Source organism: Macaca mulatta, chromosome 13, assembly GCF_049350105.2.
Source record: "Macaca mulatta isolate MMU2019108-1 chromosome 13, T2T-MMU8v2.0, whole genome shotgun sequence".
Classification (NCBI taxonomy): domain Eukaryota; kingdom Metazoa; phylum Chordata; class Mammalia; order Primates; family Cercopithecidae; genus Macaca; species Macaca mulatta.
In genome coordinates, this window is record NC_133418.1 from 94176693 (window position 1) to 94201656 (window position 24964).

General features: G+C 45.7%; 1 protein-coding gene across 19 annotated transcripts in view; it reads left to right on the forward strand.

Annotated features, from left to right (window-relative positions):
- Nucleotides 1-24964, forward strand: part of CAPN13 (calpain 13) — a 150815-nt gene that overhangs the window by 71099 nt on the left and 54752 nt on the right. For 6 of the 19 annotated variants that reach the window (XR_001438997.3, XR_013402866.1, XM_077959781.1 and 3 more), the window contains 4 exons: nucleotides 2271-2346; nucleotides 4275-4403; nucleotides 5438-5493; nucleotides 6050-6107. Coding sequence is in view for 16 of the 19 variants with exons in the window: in XM_077959781.1 (XP_077815907.1) it covers nucleotides 2271-2346; nucleotides 4275-4403; nucleotides 5438-5493; nucleotides 6050-6076 (288 nt within the window). In the remaining 3 variants the exon portion in view is untranslated. Of the gene's footprint in view, nucleotides 1-2270; nucleotides 2347-4274; nucleotides 4404-5437; nucleotides 5494-6049; nucleotides 6108-6639; nucleotides 10344-11360; nucleotides 11746-13638; nucleotides 14102-24964 lie in introns of those variants that run through there. The other 13 variants (XM_015112042.3, XM_077959782.1, XM_028831804.2 and 10 more) reach the window with 8 other exon arrangements.

Sequence of the window (24964 nt, forward strand, 5' to 3'; positions counted from 1 at the left end):
CAGGCACATTCTCTGTGACTAGCACGCTCATTCCGTCCAGTTAGCAAGGATTTACTGGGTGTCTAACCCTGCACCAGGGTTCAGGGGTATGAAAGAGGAGGAAATCTCACCCCTGCCCTCAAGGAGAGCTCGCATGTTGTTTGGGGAGATGTAGTGCAACTCTAGAAGGCAAAGGCAACGCCCAGTTAGGTGGCGGAATGAGGGATGCATTGGAGGAATGAGGGATGCGTTGGAGGTGGGAAGAGAATGCTGTCCCTGTAAGCTAAAGCTGCCCACTAGCATCTCCCCCAACCCCCACTCCTCCATCCACTGCAACACCTGCTAGCTTATCTCATCCCCGTCCAATCCATCTGCCAGAGGATCTGTCGAAAACAGTGATGTGGCCTGAGGCCTCAGTGTGGCCTCCCCATTTTTCCCAGGACAAAGTCTAAACCCTCAGAGTGGCACACAAGACCCTCTAAGTGGGTCCCCATTTGGGGCCCAGGAGAAGCCCTTTCCACTCATCCCACTCTCTCCTTTAGACTCCAATACAAGTCTAAAGGAGACTCACTACTTCCTGTAAACGTCTCACCTATGCCCCTTCACCCTGCCCCTCCCATCTCTCCCCTCCCTGCACACTCAGACTGGCCAGTGCCCACCTACCCTGAGAGTCCAACCTCTACCACTCCTTCCCTGCAGAACCTTCCCTGGGGACTCTGCTGGCCCCCATGACCCCTCTGGCCCCTAACACTTGAACCCACATCTGTCAGGGCCAGCCACACTGTGTTGTCTTATCATCTTGTACTTACAAATAACATCTCCTTATTAGGAAAGCAATACCTATCATAGTAAAAAAACAGAAAATATAGATGGGCAAAAATAAACTTAGAAAACATGGTCTTGCCAACCAAAGGGAAACTGTTAACATCTAGTGAACATACTTCAGAATTTTTCTTGTAATATGTATACCCACACATGCCAAATAGAAGTATAATCTGTTTTTAAAAATTAATAAATGCCAATAAATACATCAAATGTCTAGCCATGTCACTAAATATTTTCATAACATGTTTAAAGGCTGAAAAAAAAAACATTCCTGTGTGGCTATTTCATTATATATCCCCAGATCCCCAACCAGGGGCCACTTGGTTTCTCATTTCATTGCAGGGCACTGCGATGGCCAGCATGTCCACTCCCCTGGGTCCCCCAGGGCAAGGGTTCCCTCATATCCATCTTTCCCCAGCACCTCCATAGTGTCTAAAACACAGCAGGGGTTCAAAATGCTGAATAAATGACCGAAGGAATTCCGAATGAACGAGTGAATGCCTGAGATCATTCTAGGTCTGTCCTTGCACTCACCAAAAGCCGAATAACGCCCCCAAAAAGCTGTCCAGCTGCTATTTTGCAAAGGCAGTTGTCTACCACGGTTGCCTCAGTCACGTGCCTGTGTGTGGGTACTTGGCTTTGGAGTAGCTCCTGGGGACAGCTAGGCATAGACCCAAATTAGGGTCCTGAGTTCAGTCCTGCAGCACTTACACACCTAATCCAAGGCAAAATGTTCCCTGCCTGAGCATCGGTGTCCTCATCTGTGAAGTACGATGTTGACCAGGATTATAGGGAGAATTGGGTAGAAGTAGAAAAGGCCTGGGTAGGTGCAAGAGCTGCCTCATACAAAAGTGATATGTTCCGGGTGCCACCTTCTGCCCCCGTGCTGGGCTCCAGGATGCCATTCCAACCTGCTTTCAATGTTTTCTATAGAGCATTCACTCATGTGCAAAGCACTCCCCCAAGCACTTTATAAATATTTAGTCATTTACTCCCTGCAACGAACCTATGAGGTAGGCACTGTAATTAACCCTATGCTACAGATGAGGAAACTGAGGCCTAGGAAGACTAAGTCATGGCTAAAGGTAATACAGCTGGTAAATAATCCACGATTTAAACCCTAGCAGTTTGGTTGTAAAGCCTGAGCTCCTCTTAACCACTACCCTATGCAAACTCTCTGGAGAGCCCTACGCTCCCCTCAAAAGCAGAAAACGGCCCTATGTGTTAGGGCTCAGCCTGGGGGTGCAGAAGAGGAAGGAGCCTGGGTGAGGAGAGAAGCAGCCACAGCCCCTCAGCAGGCAGCCAGGATGGTCAGTTCACCAGGTGTGGCCACTCTGTCCTCCCAGTCCTCAGTGCTGGGACCGTGCCTGCCTCTGAGGTTTAGGGAAGCAACCTCCCAGGACAGAAAAGGAGCATCCAGGACCTCCCCCGTCTTCACAGACTTCTTGCTTCTCTTCCCCTATTAGCATGTTTTCCAGAAGGTTCAGACAAGCCCTGGAGTCCTCCTGAGCTCGGACTTGTGGAAGGCCATAGAGAATACAGGTACAATGGGGACTTTGGAGCTGTGGTGCCTGGGGTCCGGAGGTGGGTGTGATGCCCACACCCCTAGTAGCAAAGCTGGCACAGCAGTGCCAGGCAATCAGAGAGGAGCACTGCAGATCTGGTGTCCTCCCCAGTTCACGCTGACCCTGGGGGGCCTCCAGGGCTGCAGACTCAGACATAGTTGCCCCGTCTGAGTTCTTACGTGCCAGTCAATTTTCCCAGATGCCTTTCCTCCCCAGCACAGCTCTAATTGTGAGAAAATAGCTGCCGCATGATTGATACCCTACCAGGAATCGAGCTCGCCTCGGAGACGCGCTTCCAGCTCAGTATCTGGGCCATCAGGGTTAAATACCCACAGGCTGGCTGATGATCGCTCTCTCTTCACAGAGAGTTTGGGGCTAAATTAAATCAAATGGCATCTGTCTGCTTCAAGTAGGCAAAGGCTTTCAGCCCTGGGATAATGATAATAATACCTTAGGGTGCGTAAGTGCTCCATGGTTCACCAAGCACTTCTGTTGGCATCATCTCATTTGACTGTCTCGACTACCCTGCGAACTGGGAAGGGCAGGAATCATTACCTCCACCGTCCCAATGGGGAAAATGGATCACAAAAAAAGTTGCACAAGGAAATGGACACCTTCCTTTAATAAAATGTAAAATCACATTTTCCTGGGTTAACACCGGAAGGAGAGTCTCCATCATCCTCCCTCCCATGGCTCCTGGCCTGGAGACAGGGCAGAAAGATCAGGCTGCTGCCCCCAGCTGTAGCCCGGATCCTCCCCTTAATGCTTCATAACGTAGAGCTGGGACTCTCAAACCTGAGCTGCCTGAGCTGCCTGCGAATCCCCAGGCAGGGATGTTAAAGCCCAGATTGCTGCACCTCTGATCAGGAGGTCTGGGTGGGGCTCAGGAATTTGCATTTCTAACAAACTCTCAGGGGATGCTCATGTCCCTGGTCTGGGGACCACACTTTAAGAATCCATTAAAGATGAAATATTTTAAAAAGACCTCACTCATGACTCCAGAATAATAAAAGAGAAAAAAGTAGAAAATTGTTCAAATTCAACTCAATAAGCCTTCAGCAGCCAGGCAGGTAAGTGAAAGGGGCGATGGAGCTCACAGTCAGAAAACAGGTGACTGAGAACGTGCCAAGCAGGAGAGGACCTGGCTTATCTAAAGGCATTCAAGTTCATGTTTTATTAACTCTGCCAGAGAAAGCATGTGTGTCTCTGGCTGCCAGAGGCTCACGGGCCACCAGGCTTGTCCCCATGATGGATGGTTTGGTTTGCAGGGTTCTACTGGCTCTCTAAATCTTGCAAAGCCTGACTGTGCGCCAGTATGTACTTGGCCCTGTGAGGTTGGTGCCTCCCTGGAGCCTATAACTAGAAGCACAGGATGACAAGGCACTGAGCTCCTGCCTGCCTGAGGCCACCTCCTGCGTTCTGCTGTCCCGCCAAGGGTCAGTCTTTTCCCTGGATGGAATTAGGACTGCATCGCCTTGTGCCAGGGGCCACTCCCACCTACACTAGCGGCATCCATAAACAACCTACCTACAGTCATGGGTCGGGGGGAAGGTTGTCAAGGTCATCAGCAGAGAGAAGTTTGACAGAGGCAGGGCTAGAAGCACCCCCCAGGTGTCCCAGCAGCTCTCCCATTACGTGGGAATGATCAGATGATTGCGAAGACTGATGTGTCCCCAGAGCAGTGTCTTCAGTATCTTCACCTGGTCTCTGACCAGACTCCAGAACTAGGTTCCTGGGGCCCAATAACCAACGAGAAAGAGAAGACACTGAAGGGAGGGGGCTGAGTGGGAGGAGGAGTTGGTGGGAGGTTGCCGGGACCTCTGAACAGGTCTCTCAGACCCTGAGAAGCAGAGGAACCCCCCAGCCCTAGCCTCCTCTCACTCACTCGCTCACCTGTGGCCCCAGACTTCCTCAGAGGGATCTTTGTCAGTCGTGAGCTGCTGCGTCTGGTGACCCTCAGGTACAGCGACAGTGTCGGCAGGGTCAGCTTCCCCAGCCTGGTCTGCTTCCTGATGCGGCTTGAAGCCATGGCAAGTAAGTGTCATCGAGGAGCATCCCAGAGACCCTGGCAGTGACCGGAGAACACAGGAGAGGACTGGCCACCCCTTACCCCACCCCAGGCCTGCATGAGGCCTCAGCAGCAGGGTGGGCTGGCAGCCTGCGTGAGGCACCAACCAAGGTTGCAGATGGCATGACCAGCTCCCTCTGCACCCCCCTCTTCCCTGTAGTTCCCCATCCCGGGTCTCTTTTCCTCATCATCCTGCCCAGCCTCTCTCTCAGGAACAAGGTTAATTGAAATCATGCTGTCCCCCTCTCCAGGTTGTGTTTATCATTGAAACCTGCTCTTCAGTTATGTAATGAAGGATTTTGGTCCTCGCTGAAGGAATTTCACACACAAGTGAATAAGTGGGTGTAGGAAGTCCCTCCCCAGGCTTCAGAAATCCAACTGTGTGGGCCGAAGTTTCCACACCTTTTAGCAGCGTGACCCTTTGGTTTTAATGAAATCTAGTGTGAAACCCCGGGCTAGAGTGGGGCGGCTGTGATTGCGGGAGAGAGGCCAGACCCCTCCCCACTCATAATCCTCTTACCACCCTGCCATGAGGCACCGCTACAAAGCCTGCGGCTGTGAGCTGGGCAGAAAAGATTGAGGGACTAAGGCTCTGGGATGGTAAAAAAGAAGCCCGAGGTTCAACCCCCATACAGTTCTCAGTTGGTTGCACAAGGGAGGTCCCCAAATCGTATCACTGCAAGAATAACAAGCCCTCACATCCCCTCAGCCTAGTGTGGATGGATGCAGGGGCAGAGAGTGCAAGGAAGCTGGGAGAGGGAGAGGCGAGCGGGAAGAGCAGGCACAGGGTCCCTCTGAGGTGGCGAGCCCTGAGCCATTCGCCCTGTGCAGAGCTCGGCTGGACAGAGAAGAGGACAGGTGACAGGCACACCCCATGGGGCAGGAGGGGTTGCTTTACAGAATCACCTCCTGTGCTTCTTATGGGCCCAGGTCTGCCTCCCCTGAACTGCCTGGATTCCTCCCTCCTCAGTCAGTCAAAACCTTCCCTTCTTTATCCTAGAGACTTTCCGCAACCTCTCTAAGGATGGAAAAGGACTCTACCTGACAGAAATGGAGGTGAGGTACCTTCCCCTCCCTGGGGCAGGCACAGTCCTAGGCTGCCTCCCCTGACTTGATTCCAGGGGGCATTTTTTTCCCTGAGGATATTGAACGGTCTGTCAAAGGCCAGCCAAGCTGTCCCCTCAACCTCCAATTACTGCCTTATATATCGCTGGCCGCCAGGCTGCTTTAGGATCTTGGCAGACAGATTTTATTTTTTTTCCAATAGCTTAATAAAGCAGAGGATTATGTGGGAGTCATAAATCCGGGAGGGAACAGAAGGACAACCCGCTGAGCTCACTGTACATTAAACTTACTCCCATTGAGTTTTAGAGGCTCCTGACCAGCCAACTGGTCGACCTAAGATATACGTCTCACTGCCTGGTTATTCAGGGAGTAGCAGAAGATGTGCTGTGAGACAACCCCACCCTGTACCCGGCTTGGGTTGGAATTAGCTGGAAGGGGTGATGAGACTGGCCTGAGGTCTTTCAAGGGAGGAGGATGGCATTTGCCCTGCTCTGTATTAAGCTAACAAGTGTAAAGAATTGTTGTAATGATGATGCTTATTTTTCAGTGGATGAACCTGGTCATGTACAACTGAAGCAAAGAGGAAAGCAGACCCCACAGCTCAGGTAAGACATGGTAGCTTTGGAGTCTTTCCCTCCTGGGAGCATAAGTCCCCCTTCTCCTCCAGGAACTGCATATAAGACTCTTTCCTTGGGAGAGCCTCCCCAGGGATGACAGACCCTTACCGAAGTGAACCAAGGCTTAGCTGCTCAAGGCCCTTGAGTTTCAAGGCCAATGCTGCAGATTTCATGCAGACAATGTAGACCAATGGACCTTTATGGAAAGGCGTGGCTTGAAAGGCATGAATGAGGGTTTAGAATTCTTTACTGAAGTTCCAAAGGAAAAAAGTGATCTCTCATCACAGGAAAGGCAAGAGAAATGGTGGAATTTGAACGGTGTAGAGTAACAGAAATGGTAGAAATGGTCAGGCCTTGGGGAGAGAAGAGCGGGCTCTAGCCCCAGCTGTACCATTGTCTCACTGTGCAGCTTTGGACAGATGATGAATATCTGTAGGCATCAGTGTTTATCCCTCTAGCATGAGTGTGCTGAATAATTAACACTCATGTCATTTCCTCTACATTCTTTTTCACGGAACAGACCCTAGCGTTACATAGTCCACATCCCAACCCTGCTGTAGCAGAAGCCCCATCAGTCCTCTAGAATCCTTTAGGACTGGGGAGCTCAAGATGTTGTGGTTCCCGTTGTTGGACATCTCCAAGTGTTAAGTATTCCTTAGCTAGAGGCAATCATCTACTTCCCTGAAACTTTCTACTCATGCTGCTGGCTCCACTCTCTGGACCACTGTAGAAAAAAAATACTGGACATGCACGACCTACAAAGGAGGATACCTTTGCTGTTTTGCCCCAAAGCCCATCTTCTTTAATTATTCCTGTTGGTTTTCATCCAGACCTCCTGGTGACCATTCTCTATGTGCCAATGTACCTTTGAAGTATACAGTTCTCCACACAGCCGACCTGTGATCAATATCACCTAAAACTCAATTGTTTTTGTAAACAGTATTTAATCTCCCATTCATGTACCTTGAAGTAAAGAGACAGACACTGTCTCCATAAATAATGTTTTAGCATAAATATTTCCTGATGAACATTTGATGCTTTCTAATGATCGCAAATTAATACTGCAGAGATCATAGTTAATTTGACCCAACCATATTTCCTTGAGTTCTCCTTTCACTCCTTTTTAAAAACAGAACGTTTGATTATTTTCAGTTGTATTGTGCCTGTTCCAATCTGCATGATTTCTAATATCAAAAATGATTTGTCAATTGTATATTTAAGCTAATTTGATATACAGGGCCTAAAGGCTTAAACTTTCAAAATAACTGGATTCTCTCTTACTATCTTTTCTCCTGTACAGGGTCCCAATTCTCTCTTAACTAATCTTTCCACCCTTCCTATTTTTAAAAAATGTGTCAGAAGGAAGTATAATATTAGAGACATTCTTGTGTTTACTTCAGTTTCTTTCATTAATGCCTATCATCACCCCCAGGAGTGCTTCCCTAGCTTCCTCATTGATCACCACCCTCTGGCATCACATCATTAAAGCACATCCACTCACTCTTGGCTTGTGGTTTGCTTTACAGAATTGGAGGCAGGAGGGTGAAGAAGTTCTGCCTCCAAATCTACAAATCCACCTTCCTCTGTAACTATTTCCCTCCTTCTTCCTGTTAAGTTAAAGGGCACATCCCTTTAAGGACATTCTGTTTCTCATTACCCTTCACCTTCTCAAGGGCCTGATTGAATGAATTCTCTCTTCTGTCTTCTGAATACTAAACCTGTCTTTGTCTTCTGGAGTCATTTAACTCCCATTTTAAAATGTGTGTCTTTTAAATTTCTTTATCTCCTACCCCTTCCAGCTGAACTCCACCTCTTTCCTCTCATTACAACCAAATTTCACAGAAGAGCTCATCGTCCACATGTTCTCACTTCCTACTCTCCCTGCTAACTGCTTCAGTTGAGATTTCTTAGACATCATCTTTCTCCCTGACCTTGGCATGGCCTCCCTATCTGGTTTTCCTATATCCACTCGTATCCCTCAAATCAATTTCCTGCAGCCGGACTACACTTTTAAAAATTCAAATCCAATCATTACATTCTCCAGGCTTAAAAACCCTTCGATGTCCTCCCATTGCTCAAAGGAAAAATCTGCCATCATTAACATGGACCACAAGAGCCTGCCTCCTCTGGCCCCTGCCCACCATCTAACCACAACTCCTACCTCTTTTTCCTGCTCTCTACTCCCACCACACCATCACACCTTTACTTCCTTCTATTTTCCATGCTTTTCCCAGCCTCAGGCCTTTGGCCTTACTGTCTGCTCTGTCTTGGCTATCAGTCACCAAACTCCTGATCCTTTATGTCTTAGCCCAGTTGGGTTCCCATGTTATGGGTTCCCATATTATTCACTCACATATCACCCCTCCCCAGTCATAACATTCAACACACTTGGTTGTAGCCCATTCCTTCTTTTAAAGAAATGTATTGAGATATAATTCACACATTGTACAGTTTGCTCATTTAAAGTATAGAGTTCAATGGTTTTTAGCATAGTCAGAGTTGTGCAACAATCACCACAATATGATTGTTAGAACATTTTTATCACCGCAAAGAAGAAACCCCATGCCCATCTAGCATGCCCACAGCAGTTGCTTCCCAATTGTGTTCCACCCTCTAGCCGGAGGCAACCACTGATCTATCTTCTGAATCTAAGTTTACCTATTCTGGACATTTCATATGAGTGATTCATACAACATGCGGTCCTTTATGACTGGCTTCTTTCACTTAGCGTAATGTTGTCAGGATTCATCCATGTTGTAGCATGTATCAGTACTTCATTCCTTTTAAGTGCCAAATAATATTTCATTGTGGCTATACCCCATTTTTTTCATCTATTCCTCAGTTAATAGACATGTGGGTTGTTTCTAGTTTTGCCTATTATTAATAATCCTGCTATGAATGTGCACAGGTTTTTGGGGGGACATATGTTTTTATTTCAATTGGGTGTATAGTTACGAGTGGAACTGCTGGATCATATGGAAATTCTATTTGTAACTTTTTGAGGAACCACCAAACCGTTTTCCAAAGCAGCTACACCATTTTACATTCCCACCATCTAGCTGCAAATGAGAATTCCAGTTTCTTCACATCCTCAGCAACCCTTGTCATTGTCTTTTATAGCAATCCTAGACAGTGTGAAGTGATATCTCACTGTGGTTTTGATTTGCATTTTCATGATGACTAATGATTTTGAGCATCTTTTCAGTGCTTATGGATTATTTGTAGATCTTTGGAGAAATGTTCATTTAGTTCTTTGTCTATTTTTAAGCTGCGTTATTTATATTTTTACTACCGAGGAGTTGTAGATGTTCTTTGTATATTGTAGACACGAATTCCTTATATACGTGATTTGCAAAAGTTTTCTCCCCTTCTGCAGGTTGTCTTTGCGGTTTTTTTGATACTATCGTCTGTAGCATATGAGTCTTTAATTTTGATGGAGTCTCATTTATCTATTGTTTTCTTTTGTCACATATTTGTGGTGGTATAGCTGAGAAATCATTGCCCAACCCAAGGTCAAACTATTTATTCTGGTTTTTCTTCAAAAAGTTTTATAGTTTAGCTCTTACATTTAGGTCTTTGATCCATTTTGAGGTCATTTTTTATATGGTATGAAGTAGGGTTCTAATTTCATTCTTTTGCATTCATTCATTTGTCCCAGCACCAGTTGCTGAAAAAAACTATTCATTCTCCTGTTTCTTTGTCTTGGAACCCTTTTCAAAAATCAGTTGAATATAAGAATTTATTTATGAACTTTCTGTTCCATTGATTTATATGTGTATCTTATGCCAGTATCACACTGTGTTGATTGCTACAATTTTATCGTAAGTTTTGAAATCAGGAAGTGTGAGTTTTCCAACTTTATTTTACTTTTCAAGACTATTTTGGCTATTCTGGGTTCCTTGCATTTACATATAAATTTTAGAATCAGCGTATCAGTTTCTGGGATTTTGATAGAGAGTAAATTAAATCTAAAGGTCAATCTGGGAAATATTGCCATCTTCACAATATAAAATCTTTTGTTCCATGTGTCTCTTCATTTTTATAGATCTTCTTTAATTTTTTTGAGCAATGATTTACAGTTTTCAGTGTAGAAGTCTTACACTTTCCTTGTTAAATTTATTCCTAACTATTGTAGTTTGGGATGCAATTTTAAATAAAATTGTTAATATTTTCAGATTTTCATTGCAAGTGTACAGCAATAAAAATGATTTTATATTGATCTTATATCCTGCAGCCTTGCTAAACTTGTTTATTAGTTCCAATATTTTTAAAGAGCTTCCTTAGAACTTTATATATTCAAAAATCATGTAATCTGCAAGTAAAGATAGTTTTATTTTTCCACACCAATATAGAGCTTTTTATTTCTTTTTCTTGCCTAATTGTCCTGGCTAGAACCTCTAATACAATGCCAAATAGAAGTGAACAAAGCAGACAACCTTGTGTTCCTAATCTTGGGAGAAAACACCCAGTTCTTTCCTATTAAATATGATGATCACTGTGTGTTTTTCATAGATACCATTTGCCAGGTTGAGGAAGTGCACTTCTATTTGTAGCTAGCTGAGTTAACACACTTTTCATTACTTGCTTGATGTCAGTATTCTCCGCTAGACTATAAGCCTGGGTGTGTCTTGTTTGTTGTTATTTCCTTAGCCCAAAGCGAAACACCTGTCAAAGAGAAACTAGTTGGTAACTTTCTCCCAAATAACTGAAAGAAATTGTTCTTTCAGGTTTATACCTTCCTTTGTTTTGTTCTCATCCCAACATTTTTTACTATTAGTTTACACCCTAGTCTTCCTGCTATTTTAGCTATTCTCTATTTTATTCCCCTTTGGTGTACTGGGAGGCAGATAGTTAATATCATCTTGTTATTATCTCTAACATATCATGACCCATATTATCTTATGAAGTCCTATTTTTCCCTCACTTTTTTGAAAAATTTGAAAATTTCCCTCACTTTTTTGAAAAAGTTGAAAGTGTCCTGGTCACTTCAACTCTATCCAATATTCCCTTATTTTGCTATTACAAAGTTTCTTTCTTCTAGGAGTTCCAACATTCTGAGGTCAGCAAAGAGACTTTCATTGTTAGCCAGCATTCAATCCAGCGAGTCCCTCTCCTTGCTCACTTGATCCTCTGTGTTACAAAGTGTCACTGGAGCAAGCAAAGGCTTTGTCCTGAGTTAAGCGAGCTTCTCCCAGAGATGAGGGTTTTTGGAGCTCCATCACCAGGCTACTTTTTTTCCAGGTCACTCCCTACAAACTGTGTACAAGACGTCTTTTATCTGCCCTTGGACTCACTGAGCAAGTCGAGGTATACTTTCGTTGTGAGAATACTTCTGTTCTCATCTTCAACCCATCTGCTCTCTGACCTAGCAGATTGGGTTATACGTATACGCAACTGGACTGAACCCCTCCTCCTCTCTTCCCATCAAAAATATTTCTTTTAAACGAAGTGTATGCCTTGTTGTCACATTGCAGGCAATACCTATATTAAAATATGTTAAAATATGAAGTTCATACTTGAAAGAATGCTAATACTTAGTTCATTGCTCTGTGCTCCTTGGACACTTGAGGCTGTATTGATTTTAATTGATTTCACAGTCTAGAGGTTTAATACACGGCAAATCACACCCTGCTGAGAGTTTGTCTAGCTAATGTCGTCTACATCTGTGTTGATCTACTGTCACTATGCCAGTAAAATGCCTTATTCTAACAAAATTGGTATTTATAACAATTTCCCACTGTATAAGAATACAATTTCTTGAGGAAAGGGACACCTTCTCCTAGTCTGCAGGATTTAGGTGAAATATGACAACAGTGACCCTGGTCTTACTGATGACCCACAACCATTTTCTGCAGGATGAGTCTGCTTCTAGCCTAGTAAATCCATCTCTCCCATCTCATTCTGTTCATCAAAAGAAATTCTTTTTGAGAGATCTGGCTAGATGCTGGGTTGAACACTGACACCCCGGGGCAGATGGAACTGTCTGAGTTTAAGTTAAACTCTCCTATACTTGTGAGTTGAGAGTTGTGAGTCTGGATGTGCCTCTGGTGACGTGAAAACGCTCAACACCATTGGCAAGCATACACCTGGTGGTTACCAGGCACCTTGAGATGCCAGGGTGTCCAGCCTTCTGGAGCTGGCTTCGGAAGAAAAATGTATCCAATGGGAAACCGACATGTACACTCCAAGGGGATAAACCAAGGAGGAGGAAGAGTTGGAATCCAGGTAACAGAAGATCCAACGCTAGACAGAGGCAGGGAAGTCCAAGGACCAGTGCTGTGCAGCCGAGCGAGAGAGTGAGCCATCCCAAGGGAAGCTGGAGGGCAGCCTTTGGGGAAAATGGGAGCAATCGTTGATCAAATTGCTTAATTATAGAAAAAATAATGTTCAGAGGGATTTTGAAATTCTGCTGGAGAGCTTTGGAAGAATTAGTAGGATAACGACTTAAACTAAGCAGACAAAAAAGTGAGGCAGTTATTAACTCCTGGAAGAATAAAGAGTTACAGAAGAAAGAAAATGTGATCCTAGAGTATTTTTTCATTCAGCAGTGAACAGTACACATACAATTGTAATAAAATCAAAATGGAATATTGATTTAACAAAAATGTGACATAAATATATTAGAAGGATGGAAGGAGGGAAGTTGTAGACATGAAAGGGGGCTAGAAGCAACCTCGCCCCATCTTCCATCATAAGAAGTCAATAGGCATTTAAAATTGACAAATCAAGAATTAACTGCATAAGCATATTACCTAGAAATACGGAGGTAAACATCAGAAGAAAGAGTTTAGGGAGGGGAATTTGGATAGAAATGGGACAAGAAGCTGCTATTTTCCTTCGTGCCTTGTAGCACTCTTTGAATTTTTAAATTACGTATCTTGGACTGAATTTTTATGAAAAAAAATAAGCAAACTAGCAAGTAGTCTGTGAGACAAGAGAGAAGGAGAGAGGCAGGGAAGAAGAGTTGAGGCCTCTTTACCCAATGGGTAGGGTAGCTGACTGATCATTGCAGAAAACGTGTCTATGCACGAATGTCACTTTAATCCAAACCCCCTGCACTTGAGAAAAACCACTCTCCTGAAGAAGTCCAAAGCCAGCCATCTGGAGCTTGCATGGGACAGAGCTCAGGGCTGTTGTTACCATAGCAGCCCCTGGCCTCAGCCCTTCCAACCTGCCTGGAGATGGGAGGAACATCTCTTCCCCAAGTTTCCCTCCACTCCAGTGCCAGCGCTCAAGGTGCTAAAATGGGCTATGATATGAACTCAAGCTTGGGGCAGGACAGGTGCGGGGGTGCCCTTTAAGGAATTTTGAAGAATGGGGTAGGAACATCCATTAAGGGGCCATGGGCATGTTGGGGTCTGTCAGCCTTGCCAGCAGGAAGCACCAGTGCTTCCTCTACCGTGGGATGATCCAGAACCGCATCTTTGGAATGGGGATCCTCTTCTGTGGTCACTCAAAGGAAGAAGTTTCTTTACTCACCCTTGGCCTTCTGCATTTGCGCCTCCATGTCTTTCTCTAGGACAAGCTCCCAGTGATCACTCAGGAATCTGTCTTTCATTCTAAGAGGCTGTTCTGCCCACTGTGGTTGTGATACATCTAAACTGGCCCTGTGTGAAGCGGAGTCCAAGCTGTCTTCCAACAGCCTGGGTTCGGTCCTTGGCTGGCCCAGGCCCTGGTAAGCCTGTGGCCACCAAGCAGCTTATCTGAGCACTTTGGGATGTGCTCAGCCTACATTGCCCTGGAAAATGAAGCAGGAGATGTCTCCCTGTGGGAAAGGAGAAGAGAAGTTGCCCCTGAGTCAACTGTCACCAGTTGGATTCACTTCTTGGAAGAGCTAAAATGAGCCAGTTTGCCCACCCTCGGGTGCTATGGGTGACCCGGGAGCTGTCCACTGGGTGTTTGCAGAATAATTACAGTATCTTGTGTCTGAATCCTGATGATTTCACAGCTAAATGGCAAAAATAAAACATGTTTCCCACAAAGGTCTCTCATTCAAGTTCTGTCTCAAAAATACACTTGGAAAAGAGGAAAGGTATCCAGCAAGGCAGATGCTTCCCTCGCTCCCTCCTCATCCACGGTGTGGTCACCAGGTGTCTCAAAAAGGCAAGGCCCACAGAGAATGGAAGAGATTCCACAGCATAACTGGGTCAGAACCCACTCAAAAGAATTTGCAGTTGGAAAGCTCATTTCCGGATGCATCAACCCAGTAGGGGAATCGTTGCAAATGGGTGTGTCAAAAGGACAGGAAGGTGGGAAGTTTGCTGAGTGTGTCTTTCTGAGTGGCACAGTCAAAGGACAGGATAGTGTGGGCAGGGCTGCATCATCACGCACAAACCCATGCCAGGAGCAAGGGCAGTGCTCAGCAGTGATTGCATGCTGTATATAAGTACCAAACACGCAGCCAAGTGACCTCATCCACAGGGACTGTTGTAAAGCCTTCACAGTCATTTCAAGTAGAATAGCTGCCTGCTTAAGGAGTTGAGCCCCTCTTGCTAATGCTTTTGAATAGCGAGAGGGTCAGACACACAGCAAAATTTGGGACAGGTCACTTTGCCTCCCAGTCTGCTGCTTGGTTAGCCAGGATAGATGCCCATGGTTGTGAGCATGGACTTTGGAGTTAAAGCTAATGTCTAAAGATCCTGAATCCTGGGCTGTCAGACTGCCCTGCTACATAAGATTTTCTGCATGCAAAAAAAACTGGGACTGGCAGGTCAACAGAGACTCTGATAAGTGGGAAAATCCAGAAGAATGAATAAGCCATTTCCTGCAGGATTCAAAGATGACCTTTACCCAGGCATCCAGGTAGAAAGTCTAACCCACCTGCACAGTTTGCTGCCACAACCACGTGTCATCCCAAGCTCCTTTTGGGGCTCCTTGCATCCTGGAGGACAAGCAGAAATGGATGATTCTGCAGGCCTAGGGTTGGTGGCGAGCAGCCCCGGGGGTCTGCACAGGCTGGACTGGTGTCCTCAGGATGCAGGGCAATTTCCTCCCTCACAGGGCTTTGCTCAGGGACCAGTCATTAATTTTCTTTTTAAACTAACAGAATTTAAAGGGGCAGGGTCCTCAATTGCTTGATTGAAAAACTGACTCTCCCTGTCATGCTGGGGCTCCAGAAGGCTCAGAAAGGCTCCAGGTGGCCATGGTAGAGGGGCCCTGGCTTCCAGTCTCCCCAGGAAAGGGCAGGGCCTTGATCCTTAGCCCCAGCACAGGGCAGACCAGCCAGTTCACCCCGAGGCTGCACCTCCTCGGGACTCCCCGTGTCCTTCAGCCAGGGTTGAGAAAGGGCTCCAGAGCAGGGCAGGCTTGACAGGCTGATGATCTCAGACAAACCCTGGCCCTGCCAGCCTCTTACCCATGGGTCCTGGGATGGGTTGCTTTGTCTCTGCAAGGTGAGGAGGTGGGCAAGGACCATGGCTGGTGCCCAGATGGAGGGGCGGGATACCTCACGGAGCAAATGACAAAGGCTCAGGCACAAATCGCACCTGCCCCCCAGGCTCCCTAGAGCTTCTGCCGCTACAGCCGCCCTATGATGGAAGCAAGGTGTCCAGGCTCTTGTCCATTTTACAGATGAGATCCCTGAGGCCTCAGGTGGCCAGAGGTGGCCATGCCATTAGAAGTGGCAGATATAATGTGTCTCTGGGACACATTTAAAGCAGTGTGTAGAGGGAAATTTATAGCACTAAACGTCCACAAGAGAAAGCAGGAAAGATCTAAAATTGACACCCTAATATCACCATTAAAAGAACTAGAGAAGCAAGAGCAAACACATTCAAAAGGTAGCAGAAGGCAAGACATAACTAAGATCAGAGCAGAACTGAAGGAGATAGAGACACAAAAAACTCTTCAAAAAATCAATGAATCCAGGAGCTGGTTTTTCGAAAAGATCAACAAAATTGATAGACTGCTAGCAAGACTAATAAAGAAGAAGAGAGAGAAGAATCAAATAGACGCAATAAAAAATGATAAAGGGGATGTCACCACCGATCCCACAGAAATACAAACTACCATCAAAGAATACTATAAACATCTCTACGCAAATAAACTAGAAAATCTAGAAGAAATTGGTAAATTCCTGGACACATACACCCTCCAAAGACTAAACCAGGAAGAAGTTGAATCCCTGAATAGACCAATAACAGGCTCTGAAATTGAGGCAACAATTAATAGCTTACCAACCAAAAAAGGTCCAGGACCAGACGGATTCACAGCTGAATTCTACCAGAGGTACAAAAAGGAGCTGGTACCATTCCTTCTGAAACTATTCTAATCAATAGAAAAAGAAGGAATCCTCCCTAACTCGTTTTATGAGGCCAGCATCATCTTGATACCAAAGCCTGGCAGAGACACAACAAAAAAAAGATATCCCTGATTAACATCGACGGAAAAATTCTCAATAAAATACTGGCAAACTGAATCCAGCAACACATCAAAAAGCTTATCCACCATAATCAAGTTGGTTTCATTCCTGGGATGCAAGCCTGGTTCAACATACGCAAATCAATAAATGTAATCCATCATATAAACAGAACCAAAGACAAAAACCACATGATTATCTCAATAGATGCAGAAAAGGCCTTCGACAAAATTCAGCAGCCCTTCAGGCTAAAAACTCTCAATAAACTAGGTATTGATGGGATGTATCTCAGAATAATAAGAGCTATTTATGACAAGCCCACAGCCAGTATCATACTGAATGGGCAAAAACTGGAAGCATTCCCTTTGAAAACTGGCACAAGACAGGGATGCCCTCTCTCACCACTCCTGTTCAACATAGTGTTGGAAGTTCTGGCTAGGGCAATCATGCAGGAGAAACAAATAACGGGTATTCAATTAGGAAAAGAGGAAGTCAAATTGTCCCTGTTTGCAGATGACATGACTGTATATTTAGAAAACCCCATCATCTCAGCCCAAAATCTCCTTAAGCTGATAAGCAACTTCAGCAATGTCTCAGGATACAAAATCAATGTGCAAAAATCACAAGCATTCCTATACACGAATAACAGACAGAGAGCCAAATCATAAGTGAAATCCCATTCACAATTGCTTCAAAGAGAATAAAATGCCTAGGAATCCAACTTAAAAGGGATGTAAAGGACCTCTTCAAGGAGAACTACAAACCACTGCTCAATGAAATAAAAGAGGATACAAACAAATGGAAGAACATTCCATGCTCATGGATAGGAATAATCAATATCATGAAATGGTCATACTGCCCAAGGTAATTTATAGATTCAATGTCATCTCCAACAAGCTACCAATGACTTTCTTCACAGAATTAGGAAAAACTACCTTAAAGTTCATATGGAACCAGAAAAGAGCCCACATTGCCAAGACAATCCTAAGCCAAAAGAACAAAGCTGGAGGCATCACGCTACCTGACTTCAAACTATACTACAAGGCTACAGTAACCAAAACAGCATAGTATTGGTACCAAAACAGAGACATAGACCAATGGAACAGAACACAGCCCTCAGAAATAATACCACACATCTACAACCATCTGATCTTTGACAAACATGACAAAAACAAGAAATGGGGAAAGGATTCCCTATTTAATAAATGGTGCTGGGAAAACTGGCTAGCCATATGTAGAAAGCTGAAACTGGATCCCTTCCTTACACCTTATACAAAAATTAATTCAAGATGGATTAAAGACTTAAATGTTAGATCTAAAACCATAAAAACCCTAGAAGAAAACCTAGGCAATACCATTCAGGCTATAGGCATGGGCAAGGACTTCATGACTAAAACACAAAAAGCAATGGCAACAAAAGCCAAAATTGACAAATGAGATCTAGTTAAACTAAAGAGCTTCTGCACAGCAAAAGAAACTACCATCAGAGTGAACAGGCAACCTACAGAATGGGAGAAAATTTTTACAATATACTCATCTGACAAAGGGCTAACATACAGAATCTACAAAGAACTTAAACAAATTTACAAGAAAAAATCAAACAACCCCATCAAAAAGTGGGCAAAGGATATGAACAGACACTTCTCAAAAGAAGACATTTATGCAGCCAACAGACACATGAAAAATGCTCATCATCACTGGTCATCAGAGAAATGCAAATCAAAACCACAATGAGATACCATCTCACACCAGTTAGTATGGCAATCACTAAAAAATCAGGAAACAACAGGTGCTGGAGAGGATGTGGAGAAATAGGAACACTTTTGCACTGTTGGTGGGACTGTAAACTAGTTCAACCATTGTGGAAGACAGTGTGGTGATTCCTCAAGGATCTAGAACTAGAAATACCATTTGACCCAGCCATCCCATTACTGGGCATATACCCAAAGGATTATAAATCATGCTGCTATAAAGATACATGCACACGTATGTTTATTGCGGCACTATTCACAATAGCAAAGACTTGGAATCAACCCAAATGTCCACCAGTGATAGACTGGATTAAGAAAATGTGGCACATATACACCATGGAATACTATGCAGCCATAGAAAAGGATGAGTTCATGTCCTTTGTAGGGACATGGATGCAGCTGGAAACCATCATTCTGAGCAAACTATCACAAGGACAGAAAACCAAACACCACATGTTCTCACTCATAGGTGGGAACTGAACAATGAGAACATTTGGACACAGGGTGGGGAACATCACACACCGGGGCCTGTCATAGGGTGGGGGAAGTGGGGAGGGATAGCATTAGGAGAAATACCTAATGTACATGATGAGTTCATGGGTACAGCACACCAACATGGCACATGTATACATATGTAACAAACCTGCACATTGTGCACATGTACCCTAGAACTTAAAGTAAAAAAAAAAAAAAAAAAAAAAAAGAAGTGGCAGATACAAGATTGAAGCATAAGTACCCTGATTCAGTGATTGTGGCCTCTGCAGCAACTAGGCTTTAGGCTGGTCCATGGTGGAGCAGAGGAAAGGACTGGCGGGCTTCCCTGGAGCTGGCGGTTACCCCAGTGAGGTAGCCATCTGATAGCACGTGTGCACACACACGCTCACTCCAGGGCAGCTGGGTTCCAGACAGCAGCTACGTGTGTTTGGGGGCTAGGGGGCAGAGGTGCGACTTTAGCTTGGCTTTTCCCTGGGACAGAAGTGGATCTTTTGCCCCCCTTGATTCTCAGCATCTCCAGGCCCAAAGAAGATGAAGGCATGATTTACAGTAGGAAGTCACAGGGGACTTATCATACCCGGGCTTTCTCCCTGCTCCCAACCCCCTAGGATAGAATCCATAAGGGGCCTCACTATAGGCAACTAAATTTGTGGAGAGATTTTCCAACTTTAAAAAGCATTCAGTTCACCTATGTTTTCAATCAAGAACTGAGACAATATAACACCTAAAATTCAACATTTAGAACTTGTAATTCTATTTAACAACCAGTTAGGAGGAAGGGATGGGAATAAGAAAGGGGAGAGAATATGGACTAGAGAAAGAGTTTAAATGGTGAGGAAGGAAAAGAGTGTATCAGCCAGGTCTAGCCAGGAAAACAAGCAAGCAAACAAACAAACAAACAAAAAACACTCAAGGTATGTCAAGAAGGAAGGGATCTAGTCTAAAGAATGAGGCACTTACAAAGCTGTTGGATTGGATAAAGGAGCCAAGGCCAGGAAGGTCACCACTAACTCCCAGGCTCACCACTAGCCTTAAGAGAACCAAGAAGCTGCTACTGCTATCCAAGTCAGACACTACAGGGAGCTGCCAGTAATGCTCCTGACCTGCTGTCTAACGCCAGTGACCTGCAGGACAAAACCTCACATCTGCTGAAACACACCCGACTGCACACCCTGCTGGAGGCAGAATCATATGCCTTCTGCCTCTCTTCTGCCTTCCAAACGTCACCCACATGCATCTCGCGGGTGGGACTTAAAATGTACCTGGATCTGTCCTGGCAAGGGTATTTCTCAGGCTTCCAGTCCCTGCCTAATACGAGAGAATATAGAAAAGGGTGTAAAAGCTGCCAGGTGCCAAGAGACAACAGCCAGCACAGAGAGAAGAGGAAAATGGAAGGAGAGATAGAAAGATGAAAATATGGAGATGGGGACCTGAGGGAGGAGGAGACTTTAGACAGATAAGGAACAGATAGATGAGGCATGGCCCGGAGCGATACAGACAAATTAGATGAGAGAGACAGAGGATACGACAGAAATAGGAAGATTAAAACAGAAGGAAGAAGACTGGGGCCACAGGTGCTGGTGGGAGTATTGGAGATAGAGCCCAGCCACGTGAAATCCATTCCCAGTGGAAATGTTGAGTTGCCCAAACCTCATCAGAGTTGTTTAACTCTGTTCATCTCAGACTTCTGGGGCTATGAGTTTCAACATTTATGTATGTACAAATCGCCTTGAGTAGCTTGTTTACAATTTTTTCTGAGATCCTAATCCAGGTCTGGGACTGGCCCTGGGGATCTGTGATTTTTAAAGCCCCCAGCTGACGCACATGGTCCTTGGGTGACATTTCAGGAACCACTGCTTTTGCAACTTGGCTGAATGGTGGCAGTTCTCTAGACTGCAGCAACCAGGGTGACTGTGAGATCCCTAATGAATGCAAGCTTAAGGCCTACTGTGTTCAGAGGCTTCCTACCTGTCCCACTCCAAACCACACTCTGCTCCCTGGGATGTCACCAAGATCCCTTTCTACTACCTCCCAGTTCCCAGAGAACTGATGTCCTTGTTGATTTTTACCTCTAAACAAGCTAATTAAGCAATAATCTTAAAAGAATCCATCACTCTGACAAGGTTGTTGATTAACAATTCCCCAGCCAAGCCAAAGTGCTTAATATCGCAGCAGAAAGGTCAATAATGAGTACAGCAGTGGCACCTGGCTGCGGCAAAGCAGGTGATAGCTGTATCTGAGAAGATGGGTGCAGACTGGGTAATGGGCGTGACCTTGCCGCCTGGTGGAGGACAGAGGAGGGGAGGGTGGACGGGCTTGGGGCTGCACAGATGGGACATCTCTAACCAGACTCTAGACTATCCTTTCCGAGGCCACCAAATGCCCTCAGAGGGCTTCTAAATCTCGGAGAAACTCTGGATCATAGGAGAAGGGTCATGTGAAAGGTGGTTAGACACATGGACAGTTTTGTTTTTGTTTTGTTTTTGTTTTTCGAGACAGTTTTGCTCTCATTGCCCAGGCTGGCGTACAGTGGCGCGATCTTAGCTCACTGCAACCTCCACCTCCCAGGTTCAAGTGATTCTCCTGCCTCAGCCTCCCAAGTAGCTGGGATTACAGGTGCCTGCCACCACGCCCGGCTAAGTTTTGTATTTTTAGTGGAGACAGGGGTTTCACCATGTTGGCCAGGCTAGTCTCGAACTCCCAACCTCAGGTGATCCGCCCACCTCAGCCTCCCAAAGTGCTGGGATTACAGGCGTGAGCCACCGCGCCAGGCCGACACAGAAAATTTTGCAGTTGTGTCAGCGATATACCTACTCAAGTTAGAGAAGAGACAGGCAAAACGATAAAATGACTGCCTTTGAGAGAACAGGGTTAAGTCCAGGCTAATGTATCTTTCTCTTTTCTACACTTAAACACTCTTATTTTAAACACCTCTCTGTTCCCTTAAAAAACATTTTCTTTCTTCCGCCTTGGAGGATAGGCTCTTTGACCAAGTGGAATGTGATAAAACACTGTCCCCTGATGGTCAGAATTGTTGCACCTTCAAATCCTCCACGGTCCAAAGATTCCTGCCCATTCAATCAATATCCAGTGTGGGCCACAGAAGGTGGAGCCTCCAGGCAGCCCGGCTGGAGCACGCACCATCCAAGCTGCCACAGTTGTGGAATTGCTCCATCATCTTCACCTGACTTCATCTTGGTCTGAATCCTATTCTCACTTTTGCTGTTGTTTGCATAAAGATTGGATGAGCTTGACAAGTACTCTGGACCAAAAGGAAGGAAACTGGCCCCACCTATGATCTGTGGTCACTGACCTGCCATGTCATCTTGCCTCTTTTAAGAGTTTCCAATTCCGTTCAACCACAAAGTCAGGCCCTCCCTATGGCTAAATTGGCAACATTAACCCACAGTGTGAGTAGGGCAGGGCCTGGGTTATAATCTATCTTGCAACTGCCTCTCTGACCTTAGTCAGATTCTCCAATTGGGGGTTTTGCCCGGCCCCTAAATTCTTTCCTTCTAACTCCCTTGTTCTCTGAGACTCTGCCATGGTTTATGCCTAAAGGGCTTTCCTAGAGCCCAGTTCTCCCATTTCCCAGCCTGACACATAAAATCAATTTCGTCTCTGTTAGAGCCATTGCAACTTCACCACCCATGTATTGAGCCTGTAGTAAGTGCTCAGTAGATGTTAAGGGAGAGAATGAATGAGCACATGTGGTGTAAAGATAGGCACCCCAGGGAGTGGATGGAGCACTGGGTGAGGACTCTGGAGTCTAAGGTTCAAGTCCCGGTTCTGCTTCCATCCAGCTCTGTGCCTCAGGGAAATGGGCTTCTCTTCTGGGCTTCCTTCTCCAAAAATGAAGGGGCTGGACTTGCAGATTTCTAAGGTTCCTTCCATGTCACAAACGTGGGGATCCAGGTCCTAACAGATTCTACTCCGCAATCATCAGCAAGGGGCAGCAATTAACAGCCAGAAAAAAGAAGAGCCCCTCCAAGTCAGCAACAGCAGCTCTGCTGAGACCCACGCTCTCCAGGGCAGTAAGTCAAAACAGTCCTCTCCTTCCTCAGCCTGGGAGTTGCTGCTTCTCTTATGATGCTTGTGACAATGAAAATTAAAAACCTTTTCACCCACCTGAGGCTGGCCGTTAAGCCAGTATTCACATTGCTTTGAGGAGATTAAAAAAAAAAAAAAAAAAAAAAAAAAAAAAAATCAGGCCACTGTGCAGTCGCAGATAATGGTGAGACAGTGACACCTAGTGGTGTTCTCCACTAATCACTGCTCAGCCCTGCCGCTCAGCACTGCAAGCCAGGAGTTTGCCAGAAGTCAGGCCCTCCCTATGGCTACATTGGTAACATTAACCCATAGTGTGAGTAGGGCAGGGCCTCGGTTGTAACCTTAGTCTTGCAACTGCCTCTCTGTCTGACCTTAGTCAGTTTCTCCAATTGTGGGTTTGGCCTGACCCCTAAAGTCCTTCCTTCTAATTCCCTTGTTCTCTCAGACCCTGCCATGGCTTATAACTTAACAGTTGGGAGTCCTAGGCCCGCGTGGAGAGCAGGATATCCCTACCAGGTAGGAGCAGCTCTGGGACCCTGGGGTTCAGCACTGGGACCCTGGGGTTCCACCCACACAATCATGCACATGCCTGTCCACACGTTTAGTTCCACGCAGCTGCAAGGCAGGACCACACAGCCAGGCCATCAACCATGGATGTTACAGCCAAGGACTGCCTCCGTTCCAGCTGCCAAGATAGGAGAAAGTAACAAAACCAGCCAGAGAGAAGCCTGGGGGAGCTGACTTTCTGTTGGTGGCAGGGGCCAGTTCACCTGGTGTTGCCCACTTTGTGCAACAGAATCTTGCCCTATTGCTGGGGTCTGTAGGGTTCAGATATCCCGAAAGAACAGTGCAGATGGGTTCTTCTTAGCACATTTTACTGCCTATGTGTACACCCCACAAACTACAAAGGGTGGAAAGGGGAGCTGTGGGTTGAGGCTTTGGCACCTCCCCCACAGTCACAAGTGCTCACAATTTAGCATGGCTGGGGACACAGTGGCTAAGCTTGTTGGGTCTTTCCTGAGTTCCATATTATTCTTAACCTAGAAGAGCTGGGCTTTCTGCCGCTTGAACCCTGTTTCTTATCACTGTTATGCCCAGACTGTTTGTTCCCCAAAGAAGACCACCAGAGTCCAGAGTCAAAGCCAAGCGGCAAGGATCTTTACTACAAGTTCGAACCTGGTCCCTCCTTTACACAGTATACAAGAGGGCCCCGAACAATGCGAGTGTTTGCTTTTTATAGCCCGAAAGTTGCAGGGGAACAAAGAAATTCTTTTGGCTCCTGCGCTTTCAGTAACCTTGAACGGCTGTCCCCTTATCAGAGACTTTCCAGGTGGTGTTTGTACTGGGCTCAGGGAGTTTGAGAGATATATGGTGGTGGGATGGGAGGATGGGATGTGTTTGTGCTAGGCTCAGGGAGTTTTGAGCCCGGGGGCTGAGGAATGTGCCCAGCTCCTTTCATTCCCCCCTTCTTTTTAGGTATCTTTAGAGCCAATCTTGGGTCTTATAAGTCTGATTCTGTTTCAGCGTTTACAGGTTGGTATTGGGCTCTGAGGACCATGAGTTGTACGGTGTCAAATTTCTCCCTAACAAATTGTAAAATTCTGTTAACAACACAAGGTCCTACGGTAAGCAGAAATAGTAGACTTAGCAGGGGTCCAAGGAAGGGGGCTAACAGAGAAAACATAGAGGAATTCCCCCATTGGTCTGCAGCTGAAGTAAATTGCCGTGTTTTTACTTCAGTGCTTAACTTGCGTAACTGTTGGACCCGGTCCTCTACAAGTCCTGATTCATGTATGTAGAAACAACAGTTTTCTTTTAGAAATATACATGTACCACCTTTTTCTGCAGTGAGTAGGTCTAGGGCCCTCCGGTTTTGCAAGGTTACCTGAGCTAGGGACGTGAGCTGCCGCTGAAGGGAGGCAAGGGACTCAGCCGACTCCTCCACAGCAACGGCAAATTGTTGGTACAACTTGTTACTTTCTATGAGGGTGTGACCTAGGGCTCCCCCCGCCAGTCCGGCCGCAATGAAGGATGCGGTGAGGGAGATTCCTGCAATGAGGGGGAGAAATATGGCTCGTGTAGGTCTTGGTCTAGGGTCTGGGTGAATAACAGTACTAGTCCAGTTACCGGTATACCCTAGGAACTTGCCAGCAGTTAGTAGAGTCAACCAGGGAACTAATGTAACAGGGAGA